At 41.3% G+C, this 20,131-nt stretch overlaps 1 protein-coding gene across 2 annotated transcripts in view; it reads right to left on the bottom strand.

Annotated features, from left to right (window-relative positions):
- The window catches only part of hhip (hedgehog interacting protein), a 33,137-nt gene that overhangs the window by 12,164 nt on the left and 842 nt on the right, over nt 1-20,131 (bottom strand). The window contains exons 1-8 of one of the 2 annotated variants that reach the window (XM_071503577.1): nt 19,906-20,005; nt 16,331-16,523; nt 11,412-11,553; nt 9,282-9,483; nt 3,151-3,302; nt 1,509-1,682; nt 1,247-1,390; nt 877-995 (exon numbers count right to left, since the gene is read on the bottom strand). In XM_071503577.1, the coding sequence (XP_071359678.1) occupies nt 877-995; nt 1,247-1,390; nt 1,509-1,682; nt 3,151-3,302; nt 9,282-9,483; nt 11,412-11,553; nt 16,331-16,424 (1,027 nt within the window). In that variant the 5' untranslated portion in view covers nt 16,425-16,523; nt 19,906-20,005. Of the gene's footprint in view, nt 1-876; nt 996-1,246; nt 1,391-1,508; nt 1,683-3,150; nt 3,303-9,281; nt 9,484-11,411; nt 11,554-16,330; nt 16,524-19,905; nt 20,006-20,131 lie in introns of those variants that run through there. The other variant, XM_071503576.1, reaches the window with a different exon arrangement.

Raw genomic sequence — 20,131 nt, 5'->3', positions numbered from 1 at the left:
AGGGGTGATGTTGAGGCAACATGGCATGTTTTTTTATTACATTTTTCTTGGCAAAGGGAAATATGAATGGAGGTTTTCTGGCTTTAAAAATTTATGATCCAAGACTTGGTGTGCTCATTTCCCAACTGTAATCACTTTGGAGTTTGGGTAAATGGCTACGTCAGGTATCAAGCCAAGTGAGAGGTGGTCTGTTACAAGAACCAGCATTAAAATGGAGTGAGAGATCAAGATTGAAGCACTAATTTGGGTTGCCAAAGTAATGCTTATTGCTGAAAAGATAACCAGTTCAGTGTAATTTGGAACAAATAGCAGTAATTTGGTTTTTTTGCAAAGAGATGTAGGCTAAGCATTCTCAAGGCACTGGTGTTATTGATTATTTTCTATGTGAGAAGAAATAGGCCCTTCTCAGCTGTGTTTTCAACAATGCTAAAACATCACCCAGACAGTTACTGTTGTTGACAGCTTTAAATCTTACTTGTGGACACAATCTCACATTCCCTTGGCAAATCTACTCGCCACAAGGGGGGAATCTTTCTAGATCACATCATTTTTACATTTAACCTTCACTGTCTCTGCACTCAATCCGGTGTGTTTTCTGAACTTGTTGCCAAAACACCATGTTCTTACAAAATGAAAGACATTTGTAAAAACAGATGTCATTTTCAGCAGAATAAATATGCAAGGTTATCCAAGAGGTTAATGGATTTTCATTTCTTTCTCAAGACGTAATGCCATCAAACAAAACTCAGGCAAAGGTTGCACTCAAGTTGTTTTTATCATGAGCAACATTAACATAAAACAATGAACTCCTTCCAGACTTCAAAGAGGTAAATCTTAGGAACATTTTTGTGAAATTTCAAGGAAATTGTAACCCACCATAATCTTTCCCCTTAGAAATCTCCAGTATTCTTCCTGATGATGTGTTTTTGCCACTGGCATCTGTACAGAGGATTAGGAGACTTCCATTGTCTGTCTGAAGCCGATCCACTGCACACCTACAGTACAGAATACCGGGGGATAAACACAGGAGAAACTGAGGTGATGTCTTGAAACTAACCAATTACAAAGTGGCAAGTTGACATAAGAACAGCCTGAGTTTACAAAATGGTTTCCAAAGAACAGAGATAATCAGCATATTAGGATAATTTTTATGAAAGCAACTGCAATTTTTACTTTTTTGCCAGGAACAGCTGTTAAGTTCTTCAGTATGATGTTGCTGAAGTTTCTCATCAGATGTTTCACTCACCTGCCTGGGTCATGTAATCCATGGGCAAAGATTTCAGGTGGCTGGTTGGTGCTGTTGAAGTAGGGGTTGTTCCTCGGTATGGAATAGGGTGACGTACAACAGTCAGTGTCCACATCTACCCTTAGGACAGACCCTGTGAAATCACTGCATTCAAACACACAAACAAAAAAAACCTTCACAATTGTACTAACTAGAAAAAGACTCACTCTTGGGAAATTGAAATGCAATTATTTGTACATGATCCTCTGACTTGGGTTCTCACCTGAGTCCATCCATTTCCTCCATGTCATCCAGGGTGATCATGCCATCTCCCAGGATGATATGCAACAGACCATCGGGGCTGAACAGCAGTTGGCCTCCTAGGTGCTTCCTGTGCAGCTCTGCCACTTCCATTAGCACCCGAACTGTCCTGGTATCCACTTGGTTTGGGTTTTTCCTGAGGAAAGCATAAAACATCGTCATTTGGTTACTGTCATTATGTTGCAAAAATTACATTTCCTACATGGCAAAGTGACTAATATCTATAAGGAGTGTCCACAGTATTTCTGCTTTTAGAGAGATCGTTCCATAGGGTCTCATGCAAATATTCAAAGCTATACACCATAGTGTGGTCTTGCAAAGTGGCTTTTGGATGCCCTGCAGTGAGCCGACAACTGTATCTTGATTGGTGTAAAGGCCACTGAAGAAATGAAATGGTTTGAAATATGCAGTGCAAGACATGATTTTATAAATGAGTACACAGTCTAATAGTCTTGAAATACTTTAAACAATAATTGTGTTGATGAGTAAAATGATACCATGGCATGAATAAGAAATGCAGACATTACATACCAAACAAAATCCAACATTAAATAAATTAAAAAACTCTATTGTCTGGAGACATTTAGTCTATGCATTGGCCCATTAAGGCAAAGACAGTGGGTGGAACTCTGAAGATGTAACACAGGCTTCAAAATGTTGCACAATTCCTAGTGCAAAGTGAGGATTTGGCTTCACAGTATCAGCAACAAATATTTCATGATGTGTTATTTTGGGTAGTCCTGCAATTTTTAAAAAGCAGCTTGCCAAAGAAAAAAGTACTCTCTTAAACTACCATCAAATACTTTAACTGTCATTTCTCAATTGGACCCTCAAATTAAGGACTATACACTGCAGTTACCAAGACTGCATGCCAAGACTATAATTAAAATTAGGTCATTAAGTCAAACATACAACTGTGATTATGCAAATTAAAATGTAAGACTTAAACACGTTCGTGAGAAAAGATTGTTTTCTTAATCATGGATCATTGTGAAGGGAGTGTGAACACAGCAAAAGGCAAAACACAGCTGTCATCAAGTTGAGTCTTGCAAATGAACGGCCATTGCGCATTCAGCAAAACACTGAGGTTAGTTTGACCTACATTCTTAATCCCTTCTGTGCACCCTTGAAGTGTTCATATTTATTATGATTTACGTGCAGTCTGGCAAAAACGTGTCTAATCAATGTTGTTGGTTTGAACAGTCAATAATATAGATCCCTCCAGCATTCTGTGTTCAAAACGTTTCTCTCTCTCTCTCTACTGTTCAGGGATGAGCAGATTAACGAAAATACGTACTGAATAGCAGATTGCGAGAATTTTCACTCACCTTCATGCATCACTGCAATTGATCACATTACAAAATGCCTTTTGCCTTCTACCTATATTTTTTGTAATATGGGTACCTTATAATAACTTTTGGTAAAAAAAAAAGTGAAAAAAGTGAACTCTGCATAAAGAAATACATGTTCAATCTATAATAATCCACAGTGATGAACGGATAAGTCAGTCGTTGTAGACTGTAAGGCATTTGAGGGTTTGGTGTCCGTTCAGGCACTAGGCAACCCATATTTAAGGTAGATTTGGCACACACATCTCTCATTACCTCGAAACGGTGTATTCAACCACACGGAGAATGTGGTCGTGTGGTCCGATGGCCCAGCGCTCTTGGTTGGTGGTGTAGGAGACGTAGAGCTTGCCATTCTTCTTGTAATTGGGGTGGAATGCCAGGCTTAGCAGGCCCCTTTCATCTCCACCCTGCAGTCAGATGAGAAACACAAAAGATCCAGGAGTTAATTATGTCCCTCCTCGGCTTCTGCTCGGCTGTGTGGGGTTGGAATCACCCCCCTCGGTCATCTTCATCATCACCAAGACCACTACATGCAACCCCTACACACCCATCAACCCCCACCCTCTTTAATTCTTCAACCTCTCTAATCCCCTTTTTTTATTTATCCATCACATTCCCCTTCACACCCCTGCTATTCTCTCATTCTTTCTTTTTCTACCCCAGCCTGTTTCACTTCACACCTTCACCAACCTCCTTGAATATACCATTACCAACCATTATAAAGCATTTGACTCTGAGTAGAGCTGCACCTCCTCTACAACCCCCCGCCTTTGCCCAGTCTTCTCTGCAGCCTGGTTATGTGCGCTTGTCCTCAGGGTCGGGGGCCCCTGTGACGCCCAGGCCCTCCCGGTGGCCTCCATTGTGCAGTGATTTGTGTGTGTAATCTTTGGGGGATATCCGTGAATGCTACGCTGAGTGGCTGAAAGAATTTATTAGCTCACTCACAGTTCATAGAGAGCACAAAAGTGCAGAGTGCTTCAGTCCATGCTTTTTGCTCCCTGTCCCCTCGCTCTTTCCCGGTTTACACAAAATCCATGCAAAATTCAAGGCTTGGGTGGGGGTGGGGGTGGGGGTTAGAGGGGCAGAGTAAAAGAGGAAAAAAGAAAACCTAAACAAGGAAGAAGCTGCCAACTCCCACTGTCTTGGCAACATGTTTAGAAAACATCTAAATTGCTTGTGTAATATGTAAACCTTTGTCTCACCCCGGAGGCAGCTACATCAGTTGTCACTACCCTGGTGGTCCTCCCATCATAGTTAGCTGTAATAATCAGCTATAGCATTTCATTCCCTAGGCAAGGCAAGCCAGGTCGGCCCTTTATTTATGTTGTACTCTCCCTCACTATTTCTTCTTGACAAAAGAATGAACAGAATGCTAGGCTTAGGTGTGAAGAATGTTTATAAAGTGGTCCCTGTGTGATTGTATCCCAAAACAGCTTGTTTTTTTTGTTTTTTTACTTTCACTAACAAAGTAATAAAAAAAGCAAAAGTGAGCATCATGCAGAAAAGTTATCCTACTCATGGCAAACAAAGACACATTATGTCAATTATCACCATTAACACAGCTGTCTCATCCTTCAGGTATTCCCTCTCCAAAGAGTAAAACAAAAGGAGTTCAGAAAAAACTACGGTGGCAGGCTCTGGATAGGTGTAGTCTATGTCACAAGCCAAGGAACACACATCATAAATTGGTGTACTGGATCTCGTAGTTCTGCATGGACTGCATTAGGCCCTGCCCAGTCAAACGCAGCAGTGACACAGGCCACATGTGAATGCAAACGAGATGACTCTTTGCGAAGGAATGTACTTGAAGTACCAATGAGCAACAACAGAGGCTCACATGATAAGCCACAGGGGTTCTATAAATCTGAATATAAAGTGAAATGTTGTGAAAGTTGACAAATAAATCTCCACCCCAAAAGGCAGAGTTCCTCTGCAAAAATTTATGAGTACTACTAAATGTCAGATCATTGAAGTCAAATAAAAAAGGAGTTATGTGGGAGTGGATGCAGCACACTATACAGCTGCATGTTAGTCAGAGCAGAGGTGACTGCACTTTGCCAAAGAATGTCAAAAAGTTTCATCCTGGGAAGAGAAATACTCCACCTCACCTTGAAATGCTGGGGCCATATGTTGGATTTGGGGATGCAGTGACCCACATCCCCAAAATAAACTCACCATAGGGAGTGGGTCAAAAACCACAATTCCAAAGAGGCCCAGATCCAGAGCCAAAGCAGGGACCACCAAGATACACAGTGGTTAAATGAGCTGAAATATTAGCTTCCTTGCTAATGACTAGCTCCTTCAGCAGCAGGCGAACAGCAGAGCTGGCACCAGAGCCATAAGAAACAAACACTGCATCAGAGAGGCTTTCACTGCAAAGTCAATCCAAGGAGGTACTTTGTGTTAATAAAAGACAAAGTGCCAACCTGAGCACTGATCATTATAAAACTACTGCCAAAGCTGCAGAAGGTAAGATATTTCTGGCACAGCTCAAAAACTAATATACTATACAAACAAGCTCATGTAGAGAATGAACAAACTACAGGCTTTACATATTGTCCATTGTTAAATCAAATTAGAGGTTTCACTTTGATTAAGGAATTTAGTTCTGCCTTGTGTCATAGTAAATTTAATCAGCTACTACAACGTGCGCACTTATACTTTGTGTATTGACATTACATTTCTAAACAACAGATGTTAATGTTGCTGGTTACAGTGCCATCTCCAAACACCTATCAAACTATACAAATGATTCTGCTGTGTCAACTTAAAACACATTCCGTCCATTTTCCCCAGAACATCTTTGTCTTTTTTATGACTGCCATCATTCTTCTACAGTCGGGCAAGGGGTTCTGATTGAATCTCTCATGAGGTATTATCTCTTCATTTTTCACAAACACCTGCCTCTGCATTCCTCTTTTCCCTCCAATTCTGTTCTCTGGGGCTTCGGTTTTGGCACTGTCAAAGTGTTGGCGTCATTCCACAGAAAGCTGGGAAAGTGAGGTGCAGGGATGAGGAGCGGTTGTTATCTCACATCTCACGGTGCATTACATGGAATGCTGACCCTGTCTGAGTGGCGGAGGCAGTGACACACAAAGCTACGATTTCCAATTCTGCAGGGGCAGCTGTCTTTGAGTCCTAGTGACGCATGTGTTGGCTCATGCATTGTTACCCTGAACCTTTTGATCCTACCTCGCTGGCTCATGGGCATTCCACCACCAAAAGACATTCCACATGAGTTGATTGGAGCATAACAATGTATACGCCCTTCACTCAAAGACTACCTGAAGCATGTACGCTGGCACCTCCCTCACAGACAATACGCACACAACTCATGTGTAGTATTCTCTGCTTTTCTCTTGTGCAATGGGAATCACACAGTCAAATATCCTTTGCAACCCCTCCACCTGTTAATACATAAATTCTGTGGAGAGTACACAGCGATCCCATGATACAGTAATCCTCCCACCAACCAAGAATAAGATATAATCCATCATCTGAGCCATCAAGTTCATAGAAAGACTTTTTTTTTTTGCCGGCAATTTCTGTAAGCACTTCAGCTTTCACGTGCAGACATCCCACTGTCTGAGGATAATAGTGAGATCAACTTGAGTTTGACTCCACCCCTGCTTCTAGGAAGAGTAAATAGTGAAGATGAGTAAAGCCACTTATTTTCATCTGTAAGGGAGCAGCCCTGAGGTTCTGATGGCCACTCACAGTGCAGAGCAGCAGACAGAAAGAATAACAAGCTGTGACTTATTTGTTTTAGCAGTGAAATATTTTATTGCCCCCCCCCCTCACCCCTGCTACACAGACTAATACATGTCAGTGGACTGTCAGCTTTAGGGTGCTGCTTACAGATGTCTTCATTTATAACACTCACTGTAACTATTACACATGCTGAAGCTGTACAGTGTAAGATGCTGTCACTGTTTGAACAGTGGCTGAAGCTTCGCGTCACAGTCTACAAAAACACTATATATCATGGAAACTAGGGAAGATTTACATGTATATTACAGAGTATCGTTTTGGCTTTAACTGTTGCCTTGAGAGCAGCTCCTAACAAGTTCTAGGGAAGGGTAATTGTAGTTATGTCATGTTTAATTGTGTTCAAATTGTTGACATTTACATCTTTATATAAATCTTGTATGAAATACAAGAAATTTGAAATATTAAATATGTTGGTTGGTAATTTTTGGTGACAGAACTGTATGTATTGTTTTCAGACTTTGAGACTTTAAGTTTTAATCAACTTTATTTTAATTTTTTATTGTATTTTTCAAACAAGCAAACTAACTAACAAGAGTGCTTCAAAATGTCAAAATGACAAAAATTGACAAAAAATTTTGTTTTGTTATGTGTACGTGTGTAAAACACATTTGGTTATTAAATCTTTATTACTTTTTAAAAATAGCCTATATTCTTCTTGTTTTGGACTCAAAAATCCAGTTTTGCCCAGATTGTAGTAAGAACAGTTAAAACCTGCTACATACAGAAATTCGGACCCATATCCCATAGAACTCTGTCCAGTCAGGTTTGGAGAGACCACTTTGACGATGATGTTTGTGTGTGTGTGTGTGTGTGGTGTGTGTGTGTGTGTGTGTGTGTGTGTGTGTGTGTGTGTGTGTGTGTGTGTGCGCGTGCGATGGTGGGACGGGGACTGCAGTATAGAGATTGAATTTCAGGAGAAGAACACCCACAGCGCGGCTAAGAGCCCACACCACCACAGCACAGCATTGTTTCTGTGCAGTTCAGCTTAATTGGCACTGGGGGGATCCATGGAAGGAGGGGGATAGGAGAGCAGGAGGAAACACAGAACATTACAATCAAAGCATGTGCATGGGGCTGATGATAAACCTGTTATCTGCCCTGTCTCCTGGGTGCCTGGGTTCCTCTCTCTGTATAAAGGCAGCTCCATCCTGTTGATGCTGCCAGTAAACACCTTAGCCCTCCCCTGGTCTTGTCCACCCCGTGTGGCTGGGAGCCCGTTCTGGCAGCCAACATCACAGAATAGGACTCCTGGGGCCTGCGGGCGATTGAGCCACATCTAATTGTCATAATGATGACTTTATCCACAACCACTTTGGATTGAATGATGATAAGAGAGCTGAGCAGAGCAGGGAGAGCATCCTGCAAGAGGCAGTTGCATATTCAAATGCTGTGCTCCGTTTGACTCCTTGTAAACAAAGGGTCTTGTCAGTGGAGGAGCAGGAGGCATGCGTGATAGATAAACTTCCTGTCTGGGAGTGTGCCCCCAAACATCCCAGCTACACCATCTCCTCATGCGATCAAAACAATTCCAGAACAATTTTTAGATTCAAAATCTGAGATGCAGTAATGATTGTGGATAAAAAATAAATATCAATACATCACTTCAAAGATTACAATGTCTTTGTAACTGAGTTAATAAGAAAGAATTCTTAAAGCTACAGGATATGTCATATTACAAACCATTTATGTGAAAATCTTGCAATGTTTCCAATGTTACTAAGAAGATATTTCAAGAACTAGCACCACACCACACCACACAATTTGTTGACAAACCTACTCTACCACATGTCTGACATAACAATTTCCAAACATCTGCACCAGGCTCAAAAGATATAGATGAGAACAGATACTTGCATCTTCATTTGTTTTTACTGCCTTGCCTGTGTTTCTCAGATAGGGTGCAGAACCAAACAGAAGTACAACACATGTTTACTTGCCCCCCAACATCCTATCATGTGGCAGGTCCCTCAGACAAGGTAAATACTACATTAGTATTACTTTCTGTCAAAAATGCAGTAATATCATCCCCATGTCAAACATAATGCTATCTACTCATCATTTTACACTAAGAGAGCAAGACAGGGCAAAAAGTTATTACAGACATCCAATAAAAACGGTTCTTATTGACATGAAAAGATTGTGTAGACAAGATTGCAATTTTAACCTGAGAGACAGTTATTCCTGTCATCATGTGGGGTATTGAGCAAACCACCATGATATTAGAACCCTAAAAGGAACAATATGGGACAGATTAAGAAAGCCATTAACCCATTTTGTGAGAATTAGCAGAAAATTAGCAGTGAGCATGATGTGTGCTGTACGTACTGTTAATTAGCAGAAAATAGCGTAATGATTAGCCACGACCAGATTTGATGAATGACTGCTTGCTTGGTATAATTACATAATTGAATGCTAATAGTGAGCAGGCACCTCTTTCAAGATATTTGTCTTGGCTGGAGATGTTCCTCACACGTTTACATAGGCGAAATGAGTTGTGAAGTCTAGGGTTCTTTAATATTTCTTGTTTATATCTGTGCTGGAATTACATGTGCATTATCCTACCACTAGTGTAATTCCTTCAATACAGTCAACCATGAAGGCAAGATCATTCCTACCTTCAGACCGCTCTGCACCAGCTTGTGGATGTCCAGGAAGGGCTCCTTGATTAGGTCAAGGTCATGGTTGAGTATCCTGACAATACCCTCCCTCTCCAGGACAAATAGCCGCTGAGATCCATCTCCACAGTGTACCACAGCCACCGGCTGCCTCAGACCACTCAACACCTCCTGGGCACAGTAGCAGTTGTGTTTGTGTTTCCTGGGTAACAAGGAAGATACAAAAGATGAGAGGGCGTTGGTGGCGGGGAATAATCCTGTTATAAGGTAGAAGAGGTGTGAGAGAATGTGAAGTAGTAATATTTAGAAGGAAGCATGAGATAATCAGCAATAAGATATAACAAATGAAATTACTTTTCTGGCATTAACAATCATTTTCCATTGGCAGCCATTTGATTTAACATCTGAATTAATTACTTGTCACTTTAAATAAATAGTGCAACAACCCTATTACGTGTGCCCTTTCATTTTATGCCTGTTTCTCCTTTCACCTTAGTGAAAGGAGAAACAGGGCAGCATGAGTGTAACTGGAAATCCATAAACACTGCAATTTATATGTAAAGATGTTTTGCTAAAAAAAAATGCTCAAAATTAATAAAAAATTTAAAATCCAGTTTCTCATTGTGTCTGTTGTTTTCTGCTGATTAACTCCCTCTACACCCATTTCAGGGCGCCAAGTACACAGTGCTTTCCATTTACAGTCTTTAATCTGGGTAACAAAGTCTCACTATCACAAAGTCTCACTATCTATTCCAGATTCAGTGGTTCCCTATATAAAATCATGCACACGACGCACCAGATTGTTGCAAACTAAACATGTGTTGGATGCACATGCTGCAACTTTAGGCTGTAAAAGTCATCAGCAGTGTGGCAGATTATGCTATCCTAAGGATGCATTGGACACACATATTTTATTCAGAGCCATGAAATATTATAGGACTACAAAGGCTTCATTCTTCTCCCTGAATCCCTGAACTCCCTCACAACCACCTGTTCTCTCTCTGTCTTTCCATCTTCATTCAAAAACACAAGCTCAATCCTCAAAGGGCATTATCTGTGTGCGTCAACTCCATCTTTTTAACAGATCTGGCAGAAGTAGTGCAGGAGGTTCACACTGACCCACCCACGTCTATCCTTTACCGTGAAGGTATCTGGCCAACCTGTAGAGACAAGGCCAAAAAGCCCCTGCAGCTCTTTCACCTTTAAATATGGCCACATCAGTGCAGAAGGAACTGATTTTGAGGGTGATAAGAGAAGCTTCGTGTGATTGGCCAAAACTGATACCAGCCTATATCTAACTAACACACACGCTGGTAATATATAATGATGGTTTCCTTCTTGTCCTGTCCTGTTTTCTATGGGCTCCCAGGATGGATAACACACCACCAAATACCAAAAAGTGTACAACTACTCCCTCTGTGTATTGCACAATGAGCACATGAGCATTTCAGCTCTGCGCCAAAAAAAAGGCTATAATGTTAGCCAATAAGTTTGACTGAATTTTGGCACTTTCTCCAAACCTCCAACATACGGGAGTCCTGCTTACTGTCATTTACCACACTACACCTCTCAGAGGATAAGGCGCAAAATCAACAAATGAGCCCCCGACTCTATCACTGTTTGAGGTTGTTTGACTGAATGTTGGTTGCTGTTATTCAGGTGCACATGCTGCTTGGCCTTCTTGCCTCAGGGAAAACAAGAGATGAAAGGCATCCCCCCATCGGCAAAAGGGCAAAGCCCTCTGTGATGTACAGACCTTTGCAGTGAGGGAGGCAAACAAAATGACGCAGGATAAGCATTTTCATTATGTGAGCAAAGCTGAGCAAAAGCAGTCTGGACAAACTTTAGGATTAGAGAAAAAAACGGCACAGCATTTCTGACTGAAAGTATGGGCCACGTCAAAATGGACCGGTAAATCCAGAACGTGGGACATAAGCTAAGTCTCTTTCTACAATAACATAGAACTCACAGCTGAATGTCATGAATCTGAACTCATAAGTGCTCATGAAACCTGCAAACTTCACAAATTCAAAACTAGCAAAAACAATTCAAAATAATAATATGCACATCTTCCACAGAGTAACTCAATCCTCAAATGGAATAAAACATGGTAGAAGTCAGACTACAAACCTGCTGATATCTTCTATTTTCTCTCCCAAGTAGTTGGAATCTTGCCCTTGTGGTTGCTTTCGTTGAAAATCTGGAAAGCATAGACTGGCATCCCTCCTCCCATAGTATTGGCAGAACTCATCCACATCAGCTTGGAACAGTTCTAGCAAACACAACAGATACAGACATAGACAGAGGCTCTTACACTTACTGTAGATACTGAATGTTTAAATTACTACATAAACTGGGCTCATGTAGCCAGCTAAACCCAGAAAATTAAATGAACATTCTCCTAATGTTGTTTTTATGGTACTTTATGTAGCGTATCATGGCTGTATTATATGCGTGCATGCACGAGTATGCGTAGAGAGATCGAAAGAGTGAACGAGAGAAAGGAAGAAGAGAGAAAGGATGTGATGTGCTTGTATGTTGGGGAGGCCTGGAGTTGTGCTTGATGAGCCAAACCAAATTCTGGCTAGACTGGGCTGAAATGAACAAGTGAAGAGAAAGTGGGCCAAACCAAATGGATCACAGATTAGACAGGGTTCTGCTGTGAACTATGCCTCCTCCAGAGAGCAAAAGGATTGCATTCTAAATTTTAGTTTATGCTGTCATTTTGATTTATGAAATGATGCTTGTGCACTCATCCTAATGAATTCCTATGGAAAAAACTCTGAGTCTGGCTTTCTTTGAAGTCTGTTCTCCAACATAGAAGACAGTGATGAGGTTGGATTTGCTCTAACTGAAGGATCCCTCTATCAAATACTAGCTACTTCAGATTGTCAGAACTAGTGTGGCGTGTCAGTGTACTCCAGCTGCCAGTGGTCAGTGAATTTACAGTAACTACTGATGGGAGAACAAGAAATGGAAATCCTATTGGAAATGGAAAACAACACCTTGCAAGTGGATATAAGACACGTCAAGTTTGTTCTGGATATGGCCATCCAGGCTGCAGTACATAATGAAGATTGAAATACATCCAGTACAAAATTGGGCTTGACCAGGGCTGTCATTTTCTCTCTTTGTCACTAAAAAATTCATTACATATCAGCTGGATCATTGTTCATTTGAGGGTTAGCTTGGCGTGTTGTTGTTTAGTGATATCCCCAGAGAAGAATTCTTGAGAGGGATATTACAGGAAGAAAAAAACTACATGCTCTATACCTTCACCTAATATAAGCTCCACAGGTTGAGACTTCAGATACAAAACAGGAAGAGCCTTTTATGTGATTGATGACTTAAAAGTATTAAACTGGATATCCCATTTAAACTCTGGTCAAAAGTGTTATCCCCTGCAGTTCACTCGCGGGAATGAATTTACATTATGAAGGAATGGGACAAAACAACTATAAAGTCTTTCCTTTATGTTCTGCAAATAAACACTGTATATACAGAAAAACCAAACCCAAGTGTTGATGCCCATACATGCCATGACAAATCATAAAGTCCCTCATCCAGCTGGTCTAGAGGCTCTGCTCACACAGCCTGAACACACCCCAACACAAACCCAATCAAATTATCAACAGAAACTACGTTGCATATCAGAAAGAGAGAACCAAATGGAAAAACACTGATACAGGGAGACTGAGAAACGCCCATATTTCACAGAATTTGAAATGACGGTAGTTAAATCTGTCAGCATATTATGTCATAACCTGAGAACTTTATAAAGCTTTTTCAAGCACAACATCTAAACAGGCAAAGAAAATACATTTTATTCTTGTTGTTCACACCAGCTGAAGTATTAAGGTCATTTCATTGTAGTTAGTGATAGTGGATGATAGATTTCCCTTTAGATAACTGTGTTCATTCAATGAAATTGAGCTAACACCTTTTCATTATTATTCAATTCTTGTTCTATGACCAAATATTTCCTTCAAAAAGGTCTCATTGTTTAACAATACACACATGGGTACAGCATGGGAAATGAAATAATAAACCTGTTAAATATGGCATGTAATTCTGAATAAACAAAAATGTTTTCAGGCTGAAAGATATTCTTTGCTTGTCTTGCCAGACAAAGACGTAATGTTGCCCAAATACTGACTGACTGTATTCTACTAATTTAGCATGTGAATTCAAGGTAAAACTGCCGTCACACCATTCCCTTTGGCCTGTTTGTTTACCTAAAATGTTTCATTGCCAGAGCCAAAAGTGATCTGCGTAAACATGGTAGTCACACACAGCTACGCCTCCAGCCGGTGCAGTCACAGCATTATTCTCGGCAAAAAGCAAAGTGTGCAGTGGGTCTCAGAGGCCCTTTGCGACCTAAAAACAATCTTGCCAATATTGTTTCCTTTAGTCAGTCCCTCAGAGGAAAGAGGAGAGCAAATACACCAGTGATAAAAACACAAACAGGACTCTCCCTGTCCCTCCTTTCATCTCCCTCTCCTGCCACACACCAACCGCAAGGGCTAACCGCACCAAATACTAGAGGTGATAGGATATCCCCTCAAACATCTAAACACAACATGAAGATCAAACACACACAGAAACACACACACACATCTCTGGCTATACCACCCACCCACTTGTGTCTGCAGTTATCTTAACCATGCTGGTTGGGGACCTCGGGTGCAGGGTGGGGGGATGAGTGAAGAGGGGAGAAAGACATAAGAGAAGAGGAGTGCAGGGAAGGTGGGAGGCCTCTATGCAGAAGTGAGAGTCAAGGCAGTAAATGTCTTTACGGAGAAATAGGGGCTAAGTGCATGGCCTAATCAAGGGCCAGCGGGAAGTTTCATAGGAGCAGGACGACAGTTATGGTTGCTGTAAAGGCTACTGTTTCATTTTAAAACCTTTGGCCAGCCATTTTGAATTAGCAAAAGTTAAGGACTTGTCAAACTGTCTGTTCATGTGTGTGGTTATATTCAGTGTAACTGCCTTGCATGTTTAAAAATGCCAACAGAACTGTTTCTGTTTATGCAAATCAGAGTGGAAAAGAGTAGTAAAACAGAAGAAGAGGAAGAGCATGCAAAAGAAAAAAGAAAGACAGAAAGCGTAGAAGAGGATAGAGAGAGGTGGAGAAAAGAGAGAGAGACAGAACTCTGTCCATATTCCCGGCTCCCCAGCGCTAAAGTTATACTTCCATCTGGTTATCTTCCAAGGCAACCTGGGTGGCCCACCCTAAGTACTTGACATCTTGATGCACTTCAGCAGTTTTACATACACACAACCTTTGTAGAAAAATAAATGTGTCATTCGTCACCACATATGCTGATCTGTGGAAGGTTGAGGGGGGCTGAGCAGGGAGGAGCACGACAGTAAACAGAGGGAGGGGGGATTCTTTTCTGGATTCCTGTCTTGAGCTTTTTTGGTTTGACTATCTGAGCCCATATGTCCGTCAGCTTATGAGAAAGTAATGTAATTTCAGACAGGTTTTCTTCTTCTGCCCTCTTTCTGTGCTCTGTGGCGTCCCCCTCGCCACCATCAGTGTAGTTCAAATGTTGTACATGATATGCCAGCAGGCCATTAGATGCAGACTCGGATGGACCTGGATGGAATGTATGTGTTTGATATTTGACTAGAGCTGCAGCATACCATGTGGGTGGGTTGCAGACAAATGCGTTTGAAACTGTTCTCTGTTTGCAAATCTCGGCAGATCTAATCAGTTTGTGGCGACAGAGATTGGAAGAAGACTTGGCTGGACGAGAGAAGACAGTCAAAAAGTGTTTGATCATGTTTGGTATGCACTCTGAAGGCACAGGTACCTGTGATCTTGCATCCCTTCAAAGGAAATCGTTCTGAAGACCAAATGCTTTCAAGGGGCAGAAGGGTTCCTATCATTTAACGGCACCATATCCACAAGGGAAACTGTTGCATTAATTAACTTTTTTCCCTGTTCCATGAATTCTGCTATCTCATGGTAGAGCTCATAGTCAGATACAACAAGGCCCAGCAAAGCAAAACACTTTAACTATGTTTAGATTCATGTGAACTTACTACTTAAATGAAAACATACTGATAGCAGAGCATGAGACACAGGTTTTTAAGTGACAGTTTATGTCTGAGGAAGGCAAGTGGCGGGCAGTCATGTCTAGACCACAGTTAGGGTGAGTACAGAATCAACTCCAGGAGTTGAGTCTGGTGAGTGGTATCCAGGAACAGGTCATAAAATAGTTCATTCTGCTCTAGTCAAGTTTTCTGGTACACTGGTCAGGCTGGCCCTGCTTTTGTTAGTGCATGTGAGAAATTTGTTCTAACACTGACCTTTGCAAATTTAATATTTTCCATTCACTTGTCAGGAAATGCCTCAAATCTGTGTATTGTTACTACACTCAAGATTTTCAAAAAAGTGAAATATTTGCAAGTTTATGCTGCTTAAAATAAACTTCCATGATCCAAACAAACCCAACAGAAACAAGAGAGCAAAACTTTCTGCACCTGGTGCCATAAACACAGCAAGACGGAATACTGCATAATAAAAAGCACAGATATTGCTCTACTATTTGCGAGACCGAATATGCTGGGTCAGTCTGCAGTCTAATCAGCAAACTGGTGTTGTGTCTGAACAGGCAGGCAAATTTACTGATACATTAAAGTGCAACAGTAAAGCAAGGAGCGAGGCAGCGAGCAAGCAAATGGGTGAGACAAGCTCAGCAACAAATGGAGGTGAGGTCAGATGAGGTAAGAGCTGGATAAATAAATATTCACAGACCAGACTACTGACGCACCACTTCTTGCATAAGTCCAAAAATCTGCCAGTTCTACATGTGCAGGCTGAGTCTCAATGAGAAATGAGGCCTGATGTGAATTTTAATTTTTCACAATCACAAGTGTCAGTTTCATTTCAAATGTATGAGAGACTAAAATTAGCAAGTATAACATATGCCTGCTTTCACTTCCTCTTTTCATGTGTACATGTTTGCTTGCATATCACCAGGTAACCGCACAGGAGCTATAATTCAAGTCACATTCATGGTCATTATTATCTGTGTAATTACCTGGTATGTGCCCCCTGCAGGTGTAGTAGAATTCACGGCAGAAGTCCTGGCAGAGCCGCGGCAAGTCTGGCTCCCTGTGTGGCATCTTATCCATGTCCAAGGAGTGGAACAACACCTGGGCATTGGGGGAGCAGCGAGCACACTTGATCTCCTCCAGGAGACGTCCACATTCGGTGTTGTTGGTGGAGAAAATCTGGAGACCACACGCAACAAGGACCAATGCCTGATTAAAATGGTGGGCTGTTAACTTAACTTACCTTTCTTCACATTGCACAGGCAAGCCAACATGTATTTTAGGATTAGTTGGACATATTAAAATCATAAACATTACACTATGAAGCATGGAAAGTTTAGATTGTAGGGTGCTTTTGCAAATCTTCATCATCTTAAATTCCTGACAACTTAAGACACTGTTTGAGATTTTCAAGGACTATAACAAATGATCTCAGTGAGTTCAAATTACCTTTTATTGCCAAATAGTAGCCCTTAAAGGTATGCACCTAACTTTTAGATTTATGTTAGATGTGTATATATCAGCCCATGTAATGTTAATTAATGGTTAATTAATGCTTTTAATTAAATGTTTATATTTTTCCGACAATAAAAAACAGATGCCTTAGCACTTTCCAGCCCTAACCAGACTTTTCTATTTAACAGCTCTAACTTAGCCAGTCCCACCCCAGGTACCACACAGAAAGGCAAGGATCTCTGCCCAACAAAATTACTCTCAAAACACAACAGCACCTTCAGAGAGCAACTGTATGTTAACAACACCCAGCTCCCATATATCACGTGCAACGATAGATAGTCTTTGGCTTTTAACAGGGTGTGAAGCAACGCTAGATGTCATAAACCTAGTTGTTACTGTATTCTACATCTCAAAACAGTACCTCACATGCCACATCAGAGGTTTAACGTCAATGCTATCACGGGGTCTGTTTATATTCTACATTATCAACAGATTTGTTAAGCAGCTGTAAGGTGTGTGCTGAAAAGTTTGTTCACGCAGCAACTTTATATTTTTTACTGTGTAGAATGAGGATGAGGAAGGAGAGAGTCACTTGCACAGTTACCATGATCTACATGAACACACCACTGTTCACGCTGCAAAGCCACTTCAAATTTTCACAGGTGGTGGTATTGCCTCTTTCCTAATTTTGTCAATGAAACTTGTCTTTTGAGTTTTTACAATCTCTCATGCACACAAACTGAATTATATCAAAGCCACTGCAACTGGAAAATTTGAAGCTGAAGTACACTGATGTTTTCACTTTTTCTATACTATCTAAACAACATAATATCACATCATAATAGCACATCTGTAACATCCACCTCTTTATCCTTTGATATCAGTTTGTTAAACACTGAGGTTGGAACACCCTGTCTGTCGGAGAAATAAACACAAAAACCTCATTCACTCATTCACTGCCTACTTACCCAAGTTCACAAACAGTTAAAGTCAAAATATAATTCCCATGTCTGACAGATCTCAAGGCATGAAATGAATGAAGCCAAATAAGAGGCCTCGAAGCCTGACTTTGAGTCATTACGCAAAAGTACACAAAGAGTTAATCCAAAAGAAATTAGCAGGATTATTTACATAACAAATTAGCTGTATTAAAACACAATGTAATCTGTTTTAGGTCAAGAGCTGTGCTGCTTGGGCAGTCAGGCAGGCAGGCTGGTAGTGCTTTGCTCTGTGTGAGGTCCATGTGTAAACACCAATTTAGAGATAGACAGACACATCATTCCCACTCTGGTATCAACAAATTAGCAGTCTGTCGAAGTCAATTACACCAGCGGTCCCAAGGCCAACATATGGACGCCTTACACTTTGCTCTGATTGCAGAACAAACTGCAACTGAGGGAAAGATTTTCTGTTTGGAAGTTGTACAGAGCTGTGTTTACCCAACAGGTGGCAGAACCTCTGGCAATACCCTGAGGGTCTGCCTGAAAATATACTGACATAGACACATAAATCTCAACACAAAATGCAGTATAAAAAACGAATTGAAGAGGGACAAGAAATTCTAGTTTATCCCCCATATACACTCTAAACTGAATCCTATTTTTGCACTACATTTTATCAAGCTGTTGATATTTAACTTAAAAAGGGAGCTCCAGGCTGGCTATGACCCTGTATGTGTGGTGTATTCCTCTGTCTCCGTGCCCTCTACACTCATGCCATGTAGTGTTGTGGGCATGCCTGCCCTCCTGCTCTAAATTGCCCATTGATTCTGTGAGCCATGGGCTGGCACAAGGTCCATGGAGAGTAGCATTTGTGTTCTCTCAGCCATGCCCTGTGTCCATATGTTGCTGGGATGGGCTCCAATGTTGCCATCATCCAAACCAGAACAAGTAGACCTTTGTTTGTTGTCTTTTGCTGAATCTTGGTGAGTATGTTCCTCAAAAGCAGGGAGAAAATGGCAATGAGGCTCAGCTGTTGCACTTGTGCTGAGGACACACTAAAACAGGGCAAAACTGAGCCACGATCAGAGACAGGAGCTATAATGGAATTAGGACATAAAACTGTCAGTAACTTATTTGGCTTCACACTAAGCTGCATTGCATGGCTCCACGTGGAAGAACAGCTGTTAAATGATTAGTACTTTCTAAGACAGCATCTGCCTGACGGCTTTCGCCAGTGACATTGTCATAACAAACATATAAATACACAATGCCACACTTGGAAAAAATAAAATAAAACCTCTTTAAATTGCAAGAAATCTGTGATTATCTGCAAACAAACAAAAAGACTGAGAGAGAGGGGGAGAGCACTGATGTAGGCAACACTAAGCTTTAACAAAGCACTTGTCCTCAGGGAATAGGTGTAAGTTGGTTGGCAGGGGGATATAGTGAAAGACACACACCCTCTCAAAGGCATTAACACTTGGACAGGGCAGATGACTGGAAGAGAGTGATGTTCTCCAGCTTCTCCCATTAGCGAAACCAACAGACACAATGGTGTTGTTGTTATTCTTTTGCCATAATCAGAAAGGGCTCCGTGTGTGGGCAGTGTAGTGGGGAGGAGGAGAAGTCGAGTTCGTCCTATTCAGTTTCCCCCTTTTATTTGCATGACTTGAGCAAATTAAATGATGCAATATGGCTTTTTGTCGCAACACAAAGTGAGATACCACCCAGCCACTGAATGATTCGAGGAGTGGTTTACATGAGAATGGCCCGGTGAGGATCCAACGGATTCTGCTACAAGTTTAGCACACACAGTCGCTTTTTTCCTTCTTTTTTCACCCTACGGAAACTGGGCAGAGGTTTCAAACCGTAGCTTGCACGACATTTTAACACGTATCTTATCACTTCGGTCGATGCTGTAACCGTCAAGAGGGTTAGGTAAAAAGCGAGAACCCGGTGCATTTGGTGAAGCTTTCCGCTTTACGCGTTAAGCAAACAACTTCCTGTACGTTAACTCCAAAACCACGACGAGAACGAATGGCTGTCAAACCAACGACAAAAAAAAACAAACAACAAAAAAAAAAAAAAAACAGCTCGATATCAGCTCCCAGCTCCAGTTAAATGCTCAATGGTTTATTAAAAAAAAAATGCAACCGAGGTCCTACCTTTACGAGTAAACTGTTCAATAGTTTAGCTAACACCCGTTACTCCTGGCAGTTGTAGCAGAGAGCGGAGCGAAGCAACGTAAATCGGCGAGTGATTACCATGGTAACGCTGAAGCGCATTGGACACGCTGAATTAGAGCTGCACCAGATCGAGGAGAGCAAGACATTTGATAAACAAAACGAAAAACCCTGGACTTTTACCTAATTTTACAACAGGTGAGCAAAA

This window comes from Trachinotus anak, unplaced genomic scaffold (genome assembly GCF_046630095.1).
Source record: "Trachinotus anak isolate AG129_WGS33_773 ecotype Australia unplaced genomic scaffold, CSIRO_AGI_Tana_v1 ptg000019l, whole genome shotgun sequence".
In the NCBI taxonomy this organism is placed as follows: Eukaryota; Metazoa; Chordata; class Actinopteri; order Carangiformes; family Carangidae; genus Trachinotus; species Trachinotus anak.
Note: the sequence above shows the minus strand (reverse complement) of the source record. Positions and strands in the feature narration are given on the sequence as shown.